A 15,901-nucleotide genomic window follows, 5' to 3' on the forward strand; every position below is an offset into this window, starting at 1 on the left:
ACAACATTATAATTATACTGTATATTCATGTAAGTATTTATTAGAACAGCACATAATTTGTCAATAGAAGATTCATTTAGATGACATGAAAAGTAGTAAGAATTTTTCATAAACAAAGAACTTATTTAAAATTTCAAATATGTAAAAAAATAAATAGAAGAATAACATAAATGAGTCCCTTTGACCCACATCTAGATTCAGTAGTTTTCAACTTATGGTCATTCTTCTTTTATGTATACCCTCATTCCCTTCATTATAGATTATTTTGAAGAAATTTCAAACATCATATATTTCATTTGTAAATATTTCAGTATGCATCTCTAAAACCTAAGGACTTTTTTATAAATATAATTTATGCCACTATCAGACAAAAAAAATAATATTAAATTATTCAGTCTTTGTTCAAATTTCTAATTGTCTCAATGTCAAGTATGTCTGATTGTAGTTGGAGGAGTCAGGATCAAATAAAGCCCATGCACTGCCATTGGTTGATACATTTTTTAGTCTTTTTTTTTTTATCTGTAGACTCTCCTTTTTCCTTTTGCAATTTATTTGTTGATTACAACCCTATAAATTGGTACTTGTACCCACAAGCTTGGTCAGATTCAGGTTTTTTGTTGTTCTGTTTTGTTGTTCATCTGTGTACTTATTTTGGCAGTATGTTCCTCCATTGGAGACATGAACTATCTCTGTGATGTCAGGAGCTATTAATGCCTCATTGCCTAGATCAGGTTATTCATCTGGAACTTATAAAATGATGATAGTCTAATTCTGTTATCTTTATTATATGGAATACATGTATGAAGAGAAACTGTCCCTAGGTCTTCTTCTTGGTTTTCTAAAGTTACAATATATATTGGAGAGGCAGGAAAAATGTTGGGTTCCTCCCCCCCCCCCCCCCCCCCCCCCCCCCCCCCGCCAACCTTTGTTTACCAAATTTTAGAATAACAAGTTGTGTTCCTAGCATTTCCAAAGTGAACAGTTTACTTGCAGGAATAGGGTGTTGTTATGAAAAATTGATTTTAACATTTATACTTACATCCATTGCTGTTTTATCCTTATTGATGTTAATTATATTATTGGGCAGCTAGAATTTTCTACTAATTGGTGTCTTATTCCTTGATACAACTCTACTAGCACTTTATAAATTTTTTTAAAAGTTTTCTTGCTTTCTTAAACGACAAGATGTTTCATGTTCATGTTATATTATATCCTTCTCCAGACCTAGAATCAGCCATTTCTCTAAGAAACACTGGTTCCTTTAAGAGGAAAGTAGTACTGGATACCTCACACTGAGTATTAGGGGTACTTATTACTGAGTTGGTCGTAAACATTTTAGTCTGATTATATTATGCATGACTTATGAAGTCTAGGTTGTTTTTTTCATTCATTATTTTGATTTATAAAACTGTTCTTTAACTACTTTACTTTTTGTTGGAATTAAATGTAAAAAAAATCAGATATAATTTTAAAAGGAGTCAAGAATGTTAACACAAAAGATTGCCCCATCTGTTTAAAGTTGTAGTAGGAAGATAAAATCACACATATTTTTTGGTCTTATCATTATAAAACATTTGAATTAAAAACGTTTTTTAATTTTAAAAAAATTGTCAAGGAAAAATTAGTCGTACACAAGCCATTGCTCTTATCAACATGATAGAAAAATTCATGTTTAAAATAGGGTCTCTTATATAAACTATTGATTTTATCTTATTTAACTTAAAGCTAATTATGATTAAGTACTTTTTTTTAGGTTTTCATTAGGGTGTTCTACTGCATAGAGCAATGGTCCAGAAATAGTAACTGATTTTGAAAGGATAGAGCTCATTAAAAAGTACTCTTAAACATACAGGATTAAATAGATAATATTCACATCTTTTTATATTTTTATTTTTTTAAGGATCCTTTAGGGAAAAGACCCAATCCTCCCCCTGTTTCTGTGCCCTACTTGAGTCCTCTAGTGCTTCGTAAAGAACTTGAATCTTTGCTAGAAAATGAAGGTGATCAGGTGATTCACACATCCTCTTTCATCAACCAACATCCAATCATTTTCTGGAACCTTGTATGGTATTTCAGACGTTTGGACCTTCCTAGTAACTTGCCGGGACTTATTCTCACATCTGAACATTGCAATGGAGGTATACAGGTAGGGTATCAACTTCTATACTTGTATTACGTTGGTGTTGGTTAGGATGAGGCTTAACTTAAAGTAACAGAAAGTATACAACAATAGTGGCTTAATAAGATGTAGGTTATTTCTCTCACGTAAAAGTTTGGAGCCCTGGCCGGATAGCTCAGTTGGTTGGAGCATCATCCCAAAGTGCAGAGGTTGCCGGTTCAATCCCCAGTCAGGGCACATACAGGAATAGATGTTCCTGTCTCTCTCTCTCCCATGCTCTCTCACTAAAATCTGTAAATTAAAAAAAAAAAAAAGTTTGGATAAGCAGTTTAGGGTTCGTACCATTATGGATGTGAGATGCTTCTGTCTTTTTGCTCAGCTGTATCTGAACTCCATTTTCAAGTTATACACCAGGATGGCTGACTCTACTTCTAAGCTATCACATCCACATTCCAGTTAACAGTGCAGATAAAAATGGATGAAAAGAGTATATCTTCCTTCTTTAGGAACAGTTCCTGGAGTTGTACATAATATTTCCCTATGTATTCATTTGGTCTGATCTTAGTTATACGGTCATTTCTAGTTGCAGGTGTGGCTAGAATAGGTAGCTTTTATTCTAATCTGTCATATTCCCAGTTGAAATTTTCACAACCTTATTTTATTTATTTATTTATTTATTTTGTATTTTTCTGAAGCTGGAAATGGGGAGAGACAGTCAGACAGACTCCCGCATGCGCCCGACCGGGATCCACCCGGCACACCCACCAGGGGTGAAGCTCTGCCCACCAGCAGGCGATGCTCTGCCCCTCCGGGGCATTGCTCTGCCGCGACCAGAGCCACTCTAGCGCCTGGGGCAGAGGCCAAGGAGCCATCCCCAGCACCCGGGCCATCTTTGCTCCAATGGAGCCTTGGCTGCAGGAGGGGAAGAGAGAGACAGAGAGGAAGGAGGGGGCGGGTGGAGAAGCAAATGGGCGCTTCTCCTATGTGCCCTGGCTGGGAATCGAACCCGGGTCCCCCGCACGCCAGGCCAACGCTCTACCGCTGAGCCAACCGGCCAGGGCTCACAACCTTATTTTAAAAGACTCCTATTCTATACACCTGAAACCAAAACAAAATAAAATTTAAAGAAGAAAAAAGACTCATCCTTTTTTTTTAGATGATATAATTAAAAGTTAGAGGAGATAAGTAATTTTTGAAAGGCCACATACCTAACACATGATGAGGAGCCAAGATCCCACTCTGGCTGTGTTTGACTCTAAAGCTTCTGTGTGCTGGCAGCCCGGTTCCACTGGAGACAGTGAGCTTCTAGAGTTCCTTTATTTTAATATTGAATATTGAGAGTCAACCAACACCCCAAACATACATAAGGCCCCAACAAAATCTTAAAAGTATTACAAACTCATTTAAGTAGTACTACAACAAGATAGTAGAAACTATTATACTTACTCTTACCTTAAAATTTGTTGTAATGGCAGTTCTTTGATGTAGCCACTGTGCTAGATACCAAGTTATAATTCTGGTCCTCAATTTAGAATGAGAAACCTGCACTTCAGGAAATAATAGAATATTAATCTTCAGCTCTAAATAAAAATTTTCACACAGGACTTTAAGTTCAGAGTTTTAAAATAGCTCATCTGTTTTTATTTATTTATTTTTAAATTTTATTTATTTTTTTTCTTTTCCAAGTGAGGGGAGGGGAGATAGAAAGACAGACTCCCAGATGCGTCCTCACCAGGATCCACCTGGCAACCTCCATTTGGGGCTATTGCTCTGCCCATCTAGCATCATGCTTGCAACCATGCTATTTTTAGTGCCTGAGGCAGAAGCTCCACAGAGCCATCTTCAGCCTGGAGTGTGGGAGCCATGGTTGCAGGAGTGGAAGAGAAAGAGAGAGAGAAGGGGAGGTGGAAGGGTGGAGAAGCAGATGGTTGCTTCTCCTGTGTGCCCTGACTGGGAAACAAACCTAGGACATCCACATGCCTGGCCAATGCTCTCCCATGAGCCAAACAGCCAGGGTCATCTGTTTTATAATCAAGTGTTGCTAGGTTACCTTGCAATTATTATGGTTCAGGTACTAATACTATTGATGTTTTTTTTTAAAGCTTCCTCTATCATCTCTGTCCCAGGATAGCAAACTTGTGTATATTCAGCTGTTATGGGATAATATCAACCTTCATCAGGAACCAGGAGAACCTCTGTATGTCTCATGGAGGAATTTTAGTAAGTAAAATAGAATTGAAGACACAAAAGACTCAAACTAACCATAAGTGGATGAATAAGCAAATTGTGGTACAAGCTATCTATACAGTAGAGTACTATTTGGCAGTAAAGAAGAATGGACTACTGGGGGTGGGTGTACTAGAATTTAATGTGAGAAACAAGTTCTTTTACATTACTTAAATGTTTTTATTTGTATTTAGTATTTCAAAATTCTATTTTAATTCAAATTGATTTGCTATTATATTGACCCATTTAACTCTGTCAGGTCTCCATATGAGTTGAGAGTATTTTTTTGTGATTTTTCTGTCAGATACCACTTTGGTTAGATATTTGGAGACTAAATTCTATATAGTGGAAGAATAATTTGGATGTGTTGGTATAAGATCCATAATTTGAATTATATGGATACTGGTCTCATAGATTCTAGCTCATTTTTAGTTTTTTATATTTAGAATATATTTTTACAAGGGGTTTAAAGGGCTATCATCCAGTTCAGAAACCCTGTGAGAATCAATAAGAAAACTACAAACAACCAAGTAGATAAGTGAGCAAATGATATCAACGGGCATGGAAGAAAAACATTAAGTGGCTTATACAAACTATATTAGTTTGATAGGGCTACCCTAACAGAATATTACAGACTGGGTGGCTTAAACACAGAAGTTTCTCACAGTTATGGAAAAGTATAAAATCAGGGTGTTGGCAGTTCTGGTTTCTCCTAAGGTTTCTCTTCTTGGCCTGCAGATGGCCTTTTCCCTTTGCTCGCCTGCATCTTCCTGGTATCCCTTCCTTAAAAAGACACCAGTCATACTGGGTTAGGGCCCGACCCTTAGGACCTCATTTAACTTTAATTACCTCTTTAAAGACCCTATCTCCAAATACCATCACATTGGGGTTAGAGCTTCAACATAGGAAGTTTGGGGTCACATAATTCAATCCATAACCAAGTATGAAAAATATGCTCAATCTCATTATTAAGTAAACTATAATTTTTAAAAATATTTTATTTTAATTTATTGTGTTAACATAGATTCTGCTGTCCCATTCAGTATAACACCCTCATCCCCCGCCCCCTTGTCTAAACTATAATTTTTTAAAAAGAAGAAAATATCAACTTAAATACATCAGAATAGCAAAAAAATTAATAGTAACATCCAATATTGTTGAGGAGATAGAGGAAAAGAATACTTGGATGTACTGTTATTAAGTGTACATTGACACAGTTCTGGAGAACAATATGGCAGACATCTCAATTCAAACTGTGGATACTCTTTAACTTGGTAATCACAGTAAGACAACTAATTGTTTTCCATAGAAACACAGTGGCCAAAGCTGTTTTGACAATGATGCTTACTGTAAGATTGTTTATAATGATGAAAAATTTTATGCAAAATATAACAGATTTGTGAAAAATCCACATTATAAAGTGTTGGCTGCCAAGAAAAAAAAACGAGTCATTTGTATATGGGGTTATGAAAGGACATATACTCATTATATATTCAGTGAAAAAAAAGGCAGGTTGCAGAACAATTTTTGATCTTCTCTCCTTTTTGTAGAAAAAGAACAAAAAATATATGTTTGTGTTTTTAATACATACATAGAAAAAAAGTGTAAAACCACATATCCCAAGCTGTTAACCGTGGCTACGCAGAAGAGAAAAGATATTTTTTTTACTAGTTTTATACTTTTCAACAATCTATCATTACTTTGCAATTTTTTTTTTGTATTTTTCCAAAGTTAGAAGTGGGGGGCAGTCAGAGGGACTCCCACATGCGCCCAACTGGGACCCACCTGGCATGCCCATGAGGGGCCAATGTTCCGTTGCAGCCGGAGCCATTCTAGCGCCTGAGGCAGAGGCCATGGAGCCATCCTCAGTGCCCCGGCCAACTTTGCTCCAATGGAGCCTTGGCTGCAGGAGGGGAAGAGAGAGATAGAGAGGAAGGAGAAGGGGAAGGGTGGAGAAGCAGATGGGTGCTTCTCCTGTGTGCCCTGACTGGGAATTGAACCCAGGACTTCCACATACCAGGCTGACGCTCTCCCACTGAGCCAACCAGCCAGGGCCTACTTTGCAACTTTTTAAACTTAAAACTGGAAGAAAAAAATTCAATGTTTTTCCTTGAAATATGCCAGTCCCAAAATTATGGTTAAATATAAGTTTTTTTTGTTGTTTCCAGTTCTGATATTGATAAGTTTTTTTGTTGATAAGTAGGAGCAGAGTAACTTTGAAATTTATGCTAGAAAATAATAGAATTAGAGATGCCATTTCTTTAGCTGTTTTTCTGCATCTCTTGTGTTTAGTGAAAGGCCCATGTATGCAAAGTGGCCCCCAAATGCTGAAGGAGCCAAGAGGCCAAAAAATGATGGAGACAAGGCCAGCTTGTTGGTTTAATAGGGAATTTACTTAACAGGAAGCAGCCCTGGGCAGCAGTAGGACAGAAAAAGGATCCCTGTACCATTCACCCCCAGACCACCAGATTTATATTCCCCTAAGACATAGACCTATATGCTCCAAAAGGAATGGCAGGGGTGATCGAGGGTAATAAAGGGACCAGATACTGGGACTCTGTTATCATGAGGAGTTAGAAGATAGGTAATGCTAAGGGCACCTTGCCCCAGAAGAAGGGCTAAATGGTGAAGGAAAGATTAATGATAGTCTGTGATTAACCCAAAGCCTTTGTGCACATTCCAGAGTCCATGGGGTAAGGGGTGGGGAACAGGGGTTCAGGCAGATTAGTTTTAGAATGGAATCAGCTCTTTAAGGTGAAATCAACTCTGTCTGCACACCATGAAATTGACAAGTGATTCAGAATGTTCTATAATTTTTGGATAAAATTTAGAGATCTCAAAAATGCCTCTGTGTACTCCATGGCACAGAGTAAGTGGCCTTAGTCTTGGCACCAGTGGCAGCTGGCTTTGATTCACAGCTTGGCCTCCTCTAGGCACCTCCAAGCCCAGTATAAGTTGCAGCCATCTGCACATCGCTCTGTAGCTTGTGCCATATGGCCCCAGGCAGGGCACAGGCTGTGGCTGACTTTGCACCTCCCATCAAGTCCCAGAGCCAGTGCACCTGGTGGACAACTTCAGACCATGCGGGGTACAACACTACCACCTCCATGAGTGACTTAAGAGGCAATTTTGGTGAGCCCGAAAGCCCCACTGAGGAAAGCTTGATAGGGTCAACTCCTACACACAGCTCCTCCACTGTAGTCCCAGCCAGTCCTCAAAGCTGATCAGCCTGGGAGTCAATCCCTCCTAGTAACACCAACAGGAAGCAAGGGTCAACTATAACGGGACAGTGCATACAGCTCACACAGGGGTGCACCCAGTTTAGGTGACTGGGGAGGTGTGCCACGGTGCCCTGCAGGACTCCTACTACACAAGTTCACTTTACCAGGTCTGGGAGACATAGCAGCTCTACCTAATATATGCAAACTATCCCAGGGAAGCAGCCAAAAAGCAGAGACAAAGAAACATGTCCCAAATGCAAGGAGAAATCACCAGAAAAAGAGCTAAACAAAATAGAGACAAGCAAACTACTAGATAACAGAATTCAAAACAATGGTTATAATTTAGTGAGAATTTCAACAAAGAAATAATAAGCATAAAATACTACATAGAAACCATAAGAAGGAACCAGTCAGAAATAAGGATATAGTAACTGAAATGAAGAATAATTTATAGGGAATTAATAGTAGATAGAGTACATCAAGCTGAGAATGAAATCAGCAATTTGGACTATAAGGAAGCAGAAAACACCCAATCAGAACAGCAAAAAGAATCCAAAAGAAATGAGGATAGTTAAAGGAGCCTCTGGGACAACTTCAAGCATACCAATATTTGCATTATGGAGGTGGCAGAAGATGGGAGAGAGCAAGAAATTGAAAACCTATATGAAAAAAAATAACGGTAGAAAAATTCCCTAACTTGGTGAAGGAAATAGACATACAAGTCCAGGAAGGACAGAGAGTCCCAAACAAGATGAACCCAAAGAGGCCCACAACAAGACATAGCATAATTAAAATTCAAAAGGTTAAAGACAGAATCTTAAAGAGAGAGAATTGCCTGACCAGGCAGTTGCGCAGTGGATAGAGCATTGGACTGGGATGCAGAGGACCCAGGTTCGAGACTCCGAGGTTGCCAGCCTGAGCGTGGGCTCATCTGGTTTGAGCAAAGCTCACCAGCTTGGACCCAAGGTCGCTGGCTCGAGCAAGGGGTTACTTGGTCTGCTGAAGGCCCACCGTCAAGGCACATATGAGAAAGCAATCAATGAACAACTAAGGTGTCGCAGTGAAAAACTGATAATTGATGCTTCTCATCTCTCTCCGTTCCTGTCTATTTGTTCTGTCTATCCCTCTCTCTGACTCTCGCTCTGTCTCTGTAAAAAAAAAAAAGAGAGAGAGAGAGAGAGAGAATCTTAATGCCAGAGAAAGACAGTTAGTTACCTACAAGGAATCTCACATAAGACTGTTAGCTGATTTCTCAAATGAAACTTTGCTGGCCAGAGGAGTGGCAGGAAAAACTTAAAATGAAAAGCAAGGACCTACAACCCAAATTATCCAGCAATGCTATCATTTAGAATCGAAGGGCAGATAAAGAGCTTCCCAGACAAAAAAGAATTAAAGGATTTCATCTCCACCAAACCAGTATTATATGAAATGTTAAAGGGTCTTCTCTAAGAGGTAAAATAAATAAAAATATGACAATAAAATAGCAAATACATATCTATCAGTTGAATCTAAAAAACAAACAAGCAGAACAGAAACAAACACATAGATACAGAGAACATTTTGTTGGTTGCCAGATGGAAGGGGAGTTGGGGGAATGAGTGGAAAAAGTGAAGGGATTAAGAAGTACAAATTGGTTGTTATAAACTAGTCATGGGGTGGATGTAAAGTACAGCACAGGGAAAATAGTTAATATTCTAATAAGTATGGTGTCAGATGGGTACAGGACTTATCAGGATGATTACTTAATAAATTATATAATGTCTAATCACAGGGTTGTACACCTGAAACTAAATAATATTGTATGTCAACTGTAATTGATAAAATGAAAATAAAAAATGATTTAAATATTTTTTGATGACTTCTGGAATGGCCGTATGAAGAGTTCTGCTACCCACTTCTCAGAAAAGCAACCATAATTGGTGAAAATTATTATTATTATTATTTATTTTTTACAGAGACAGAGAGAGTCAGAGAGAGGGATAGACAGGGACAGATAGACAGGAACAGAGAGAGATGAGAAGCATCAATCATCAGTTTTTCATTGTGACACTTTAGTTGTTCATTGATTGCTTTCTCATCTGTGCCTTGACCGTGGGGCTACAGCAGACTGAGTAACCCCTTGCTCGAGCCAGCGACCCTGGGTCCAACCTGGTAAGTCTTGCTCAAACCAGATGAGTCCATGCTCAAGCTGGTGACCTCGGGGTCTCAAACCTGGTCCTCTGCATCCCAGTCCAATGCTCTGTCCACTGCACCACCACCTGGTCAGGCGGTGAAAATTATTAAAGAAAAAAATTCTAAGACTATAGAGCAAATCAACATTTATTCAAGTGACTATACCAAATCTCAGTAAAAATCAGTTTGTTCCTGTGGCACTTGAGTTACAACTTGCTGCGCCTCCCCCCCAATCTCCAAGTCACTGGCTTCAGAATCTCCCTGGGAAAGACAAGTTGGCAGCCCTTCTTACCGTCTCAGCTCTGTTAGTACAGAGGCAAAATTCCAGGAGAGATGGAGGCTCGTTTTTTCCACCCAGCCCCCATTTGTTGGGTAGCTATTGTACCCCATAGAATAGCAAGCCAAGTATTCTGGGGTCCCAACTCTTACAGCATGTTGCTTAAAGGGTGGAAGTTTTATGGCAGGAGAGACAAGCTGAAAAGATAGAGGCTATTGTTCCCATTCAACACCCTGTTAACAAAGCAGGAGTGTCATTCAAGAGAAGGGCCACTGTTCTGAGTCCCAGCTTCAGAGCAGTGGCTCAGAGATTAAGCCCAGGAGGAGAGGCAAGTCATAAGAACAGAGCACTCTTAAATATTCTACAAAGGAGATGACTGTATTTGGACCAGAGTATGGATAATTCCAAGAGAACACTCTTGGAAACATTTGAGATTTTGGTAAGAAGGATAGTATTGCCCTGATACAATAACCAAAGACATTCATAAGAAAATAAAACAAAGTCTGTATCATTTATGAATACAGACATAAATATTCTCAATAAAATACTAGCAAACAAATGCAACAATATAGAAAAAGGATTGTGCAAACCATTACCAAATGCCGTTTATCCCAGGCAAGCCATATTGGTTTAACATTTGAAAATCAATTAATGTAGTACACCATATCACCGTAATAAAGGACAGAATTGACATGATCATCTTTATAGGCATAGCTAAAGCTTTCGGTGAAATCCATCACCCTTTGTTAAAAGCACTTAAGCTGGCCCTGGCCGGTTGGCTCAGTGGTAGAGCATCGGCCTGGCATGCAGGAGTCCTGGGTTTGATTCCCGGCCAGGGCACACAGGAGAACCGCCCATCTGCTTCTCCACCCTTCCCCCTCTCCTTCTTCTCTGTCTCTCTCTTCCCCTCCCGCTGCCAAGGCTCCATTGAAGCAAAGTTGGCCTGGGCTCTGAGGATGGCTCCATGGCCTCTGCCTCAGGTGCTTGAATGGCCCCGGTTGGAAAAGAGCAACGCCCCAGATGGGCAGAGCATCGCCCCCTGGTGGGCATGCCGGGTGGATCCCGGTCGAGCACATGCGGGAGTCTGTCTGACTGCCTCCCCATTTCCAACTTCAGAAAAATACAAAAAAAATTTAAAAATTAAAAAAAAAATAAAAACAAGCTAGAAATAGAGAAGGATTTTCTTAATTTGATCAAGAATATTTGTGAAAACCTACAGTTTTCTTAATGGTGAAGGAAATATTTTCCCCTAAGTATAGATATAAGACAAGGATGTCTATTTTATCATTCCTGTTTTTTTGCAGAGACAGAGAGAGTCAGAGAGAAACAGATAGACAGGAAGGGAGAGAGATGAGAAACACCAACCCTTCGTTGCGGCTTCTTAGTTGTTCATTGATTTATTTCTCATATGTGCTTTGACCGTGGGCCTTCAGCAGACCAAGTAACCCCTTGCTCGAGCCAGCGACCTTGGGTCCAAGCTGGTGAGCTTTGCTCAAACCAGATGAGCCTGTGCTCAAGCTGGCGACCTTGGGGTCTTGAACCTGAGTCCTCCATATCCCAGTCCGATGCTCTATCCACTGTGCCACTGCCTGGTCAGGCTGTACTGAAGGTTCTTGCTAGAGCAATTAGACAAGAAAATAAAAGGCATCCAAGTTGTAAAGGAAGTTAAACTACTCTATTTGCAGATTATGTGATTATAATAGAGAAAATCCTAAGGAATATGCACACACAAACACAAAACATGGTAATAGGTTCAGCAAAGTTGCAGAATATAATGTCAATATACAGAAACCAACTGTATCTCTGTTTCTGTATACTTTCAATAAATAATCCAAAAGTGAAATTAGGAAAGTAATTCCATTTATAATAGCATTAAAAAGAATAATAATAAAAAAGAATAAAATTCAAGGGGCTGGGTGAGAAAGATGAAGAGATTAAGCCAAAAACAAAATTAAAAGACAACAGTATGGTGTCTACCAGAGGCAAGGGGGTGTCAGGGAGTTAGAAGAGGGTGTTGGAGGATAAATGGTGATGGAAGGAGGCTTGACTTGGGGTGGTGAACACAGTGCAGTACACAGATGATGTGTTAATAGGATTGTACATCTGAAACCTGTATACTTTTATTAGCCAATGTCACCCCAATAAACTTAAAAAGAATAAAATTTATAGGAATAAATTCACTAAAAGAAGTATAGAACTTATACTCTAAAAACTAAAATCATTGTTGAAAGAAATTAAAGAAGAGCTAAATAAATGTTTAGAAGAGTTGATATGATTAAGATGGCAGTATTTCCAAATTGAACAACAGATTCAGCAAAATCCCTATGAAAATTCCATGGGGCTTTTTTACAGAAATTGACTAGCCTGTCCTAAAAATTGTATGGATATTGAAGGGACCCAGAATAGCTAAACAATCTTAAATGTGAAGAACAAAGTTGTAGGACTAACATTTCTTAATTTGAAAGTTTAGTAAAGCTGCAGCAATCAAGAAAGTGGAATACTTCATAGGGGTAGACAATATAAGTCAGTGGAATAGAGTTGAGTTTCCAGAAATAAACCCTTACATAACAGTCAAGAAAAGTTTAAGACCACAAAACTGGGACAAATGCTGTTGGGACAACTGGAGCAACATGCAGCAAAAAAAAAAAAAAAGTTGAATTGCTTCCTTAAATCATCCATAAAAATGAACTCAAAATAGATTATAGACCTAAATATAAGAGCTAAACCTGTAGCACTCTTCAAAAGAGAACATAGGACTAAAATCTTTATGGCCTTGTTTAGGGCAGCATCCTAGATACACCACTATCAAAAGCATAACAAAAGAAAAAATAAATTGTGCTTCATGAAAATCAAAAACTTCTATGCTGAAAAATAAACCATCAAAAAGGTGAAATGTCAACTCAGAGAACAAAACAGAGACGATATTTGCAAATCATAGTTTATCTAGAGCTGAGGAGTTGGGAATATAGAGAAGTGAGCACTAATAGGAGGTTTCTTTTGGTGGTAACAAAAATGTTTTAAAGTTGATTGTGATGGTTGCTCAACTCCGAGCTTATATTAAAAACCACTGTTTTGTGAAGTTTAAATAGGCAAATTGAATGGTTTGGGAATTATATCTCAGTAAAAGTGTTATTTTAAAAATTGAATTAAAGTGAAACAGTGAAGTTATATATTTGGGTTAGGCTTTTAAAATCACAACATAGCATAACAATCAACCATTTTCCAAGGTAATCATTTAGCAGCTAGAAGTGCTGGGTTCAAAACCTGTGGCAGCTACTCTTTTCTCTTGTATTATAACAGAGAATTTTGCTATTGTATTGAACACAAATGAAGTACTCCTAGTTGCCTTTATTAAGGGGCTGTTTTTTATGAAAAATACAACAGCTTACTTTATGAGAGGCACTTAGAATGAGGCTGGATTGAGTAGTTATTGGATGCATTATCCCCATCTTAACTAATGTGGTTGTAACTAAAATTGTGTGGATGCTGGGATTACTTGCAGTACTAAAGTTTTCACTTTTTCTGGGACAAGCACAGTGTTTATTTTGTATATTTTTCAAGTTAATATGATTCAATTCCAGTATATCACTGAAGCATTTTTGTAATCTGTGAAACCTATGTGTTTGTTCTTAATAATTCTAGAATTAGCTTTATATCAATTAGGATTATATTTTGCTATATTTAATAGAAATTAACAGAACACGGTCGCCAACTTGATCACAGGGTCACCAGCTTGAGCGCAGGATCATTGACATGATCCCAAGGTCGCTGGCTTGAGCAAGGGGTCACTGGCTCAGTGTGAGCCTCCCACCCCCCACATCAGGAAGCACTACGTTCAGGGAAAGGGCAAAGGGATAAGTTGGTCTCTCCTACCTGAAGAGAGCAGGAAAAATATTTTTAGCCAGTCACGTTGCCACATAACTTTACTAATACGGGAGAGGCGATGTTGAATAGAAACTAGAAAGTGCTGCAACTCTGGAAAAAGTCTTCTTTAATAATTAGAGTAGTCTTTTTTAATAATTAAGTATATTCTTAATTACTGTTTTTATTATTAGATTCTGAAAAGAAACTGTCTCTCCTGTCAGAGGAACAGCAAGCAACAAGCAGTTTAGTAGAAACCATCAAGCAGAGTATTCAACGTAATGATGTTCTTAAACCCATCAACCTGCTTTCACAGCAAATGAAGCCAGACAAGAAAAGACAAAGGTAAATAATTCAGTATTTGCTATTTAAAATGTCATGTTTTTTAAAATTATTTAAAAATATCTCTAGTTGTAAAAGAAACACATACTCATTAGAGAATATCTGCTTTAAAAAGTGCTACCAAAAATGTATATATTCATTCATACTTGAGCACAAATAAAAATGTCGAGGGGAGTAGATTAAATTTTAGGAGGTAATTCATGTCTAAAGTGTATTGAATCTTCAGGAAACAGTACTGTTATTTACTGGAAAACCTCTGTGAACTTGGTAACAGTGATGTTATACATACATCCTACTTGTGCAGGTTCTGTCATAGCCTCACGTCTTTCTTGTGGGATGTAAAAAAAATTAGTTTAGGAGTAGGAACAATTTAGGAAAGTGATGGAAGCAGTGAATTACAGAGGCTGTGGAGTTCTCCTGATCTTCCTGCTGTTGTCTGCGACAGTGCTTGGGTCAGTACTTATCCCATTGTCAACATATGTGGGTTTTGCAGTGGAAGCTTCAGAAAAGCTTAGTGCAAGAATTGATAATGAAAATCGAGATGGGTCCTCTTGTTGAGGTAGATGAGACCTCCCTCACAGTCTAAAGAGCACCTAGTTTCAAGCATCCGTAGTATAGGAGTAGGGAAGGAATATTAGAAATGACCTGTTAATGGCTTCTAAAGCTTCTAAAGAAAAGCTATGTGGAGCATCATCAGAATAGCATTACTCTGTAATTCTTTTGTTCTATGTAAATACTTAGAAACCAGTTTATTTAAGTTGTTTATTTTTAACAACTGAGCTATGAAGCTCAGTTTTAAAGTTCATTTGTGATGAACTGAGGAACGGAATAGAGGCAGAGGCGGGGGTACAAGGAGCAGAGGAACAGCTGTCAGAGGGAAGGCAGATGAGTGGAAGGGATAAGAAAAGGTGAAGGGATTCGCCAAATTATATATACATAACACAGAGATATAGGTAACAGGACAGCAAATCCCAGAGGGCAGGTGAGGATGGGCAAAGGAGATGTAATGGGGGCACGTTGTTGGGGGTTGAGGGGTATTGAGTGGGACGCTTGAATTCATGTTAAGACAATAAGTTAAAAATATTAATTTTAAAAAGTTTTTTTTTTACATTTTTATGTTCACAAACCAAATAAAGGTGATTTATCTTTTATTGTTTGATTTGGTAGTAAAGAGACCCATACTACCTTTCACACTGTTTATATCCAAGGGTTTTAGACTCCTAACTTAGAAATTAATCTGTTACTTTGTCAAGTGGCAAAAAAGATGAGAGAAGACTCTGCTTTTGCAAGTTATAACTAGAAATTAGAAGTTAGATTGTTAAAAATTATAAGAAAGTTAAACCATTTTTAATTGGTTTGGCGTGAAGTTTTAGACCCATTACAGTTTTAATTTGAAATCTATATTCACAGGAAGTAGTTGCAAAAATAGTGTAGTTCTGTGTACCCTTCACCCAGCTTCATATCAAAACCAGGACATTGTCACAGTGCATTACTGTTAAGTAGACCACAGAACTCAATGTTGTTGTTTTTTTAACAATTTAAAAACACTTTCGTATGTTTTTATACTGTTTGTTCACTAACTTAAAAAATATTTGTTTTATAGGAGTTTATACAGAGAGATCCTCTTCTTATCATTAGTGTCTCTTGGAAGAGAGAATATTGATATTGGTAAGTTGGTTAATT

General features: G+C 38.1%; 1 protein-coding gene across 6 annotated transcripts in view; it reads left to right on the forward strand.

The window, feature by feature from the left end:
- DENND4C (DENN domain containing 4C) overlaps positions 1 to 15,901 on the forward strand; it is a 156,553-nt gene that overhangs the window by 135,952 nt on the left and 4,700 nt on the right. For 5 of the 6 annotated variants that reach the window (XM_066257333.1, XM_066257337.1, XM_066257332.1 and 2 more), the window contains 4 exons: positions 1,901 to 2,146; positions 4,222 to 4,339; positions 14,071 to 14,221; positions 15,822 to 15,886. In XM_066257333.1, the coding sequence (XP_066113430.1) occupies positions 1,901 to 2,146; positions 4,222 to 4,339; positions 14,071 to 14,221; positions 15,822 to 15,886 (580 nt within the window). The remainder of the gene's footprint in view (positions 1 to 1,900; positions 2,147 to 4,221; positions 4,340 to 14,070; positions 14,222 to 15,821; positions 15,887 to 15,901) is intronic. The other variant, XM_066257335.1, reaches the window with a different exon arrangement.

The sequence above is a fragment of the Saccopteryx bilineata genome, chromosome 2 (genome assembly GCF_036850765.1).
Source record: "Saccopteryx bilineata isolate mSacBil1 chromosome 2, mSacBil1_pri_phased_curated, whole genome shotgun sequence".
Classification (NCBI taxonomy): Eukaryota; Metazoa; Chordata; class Mammalia; order Chiroptera; family Emballonuridae; genus Saccopteryx; species Saccopteryx bilineata.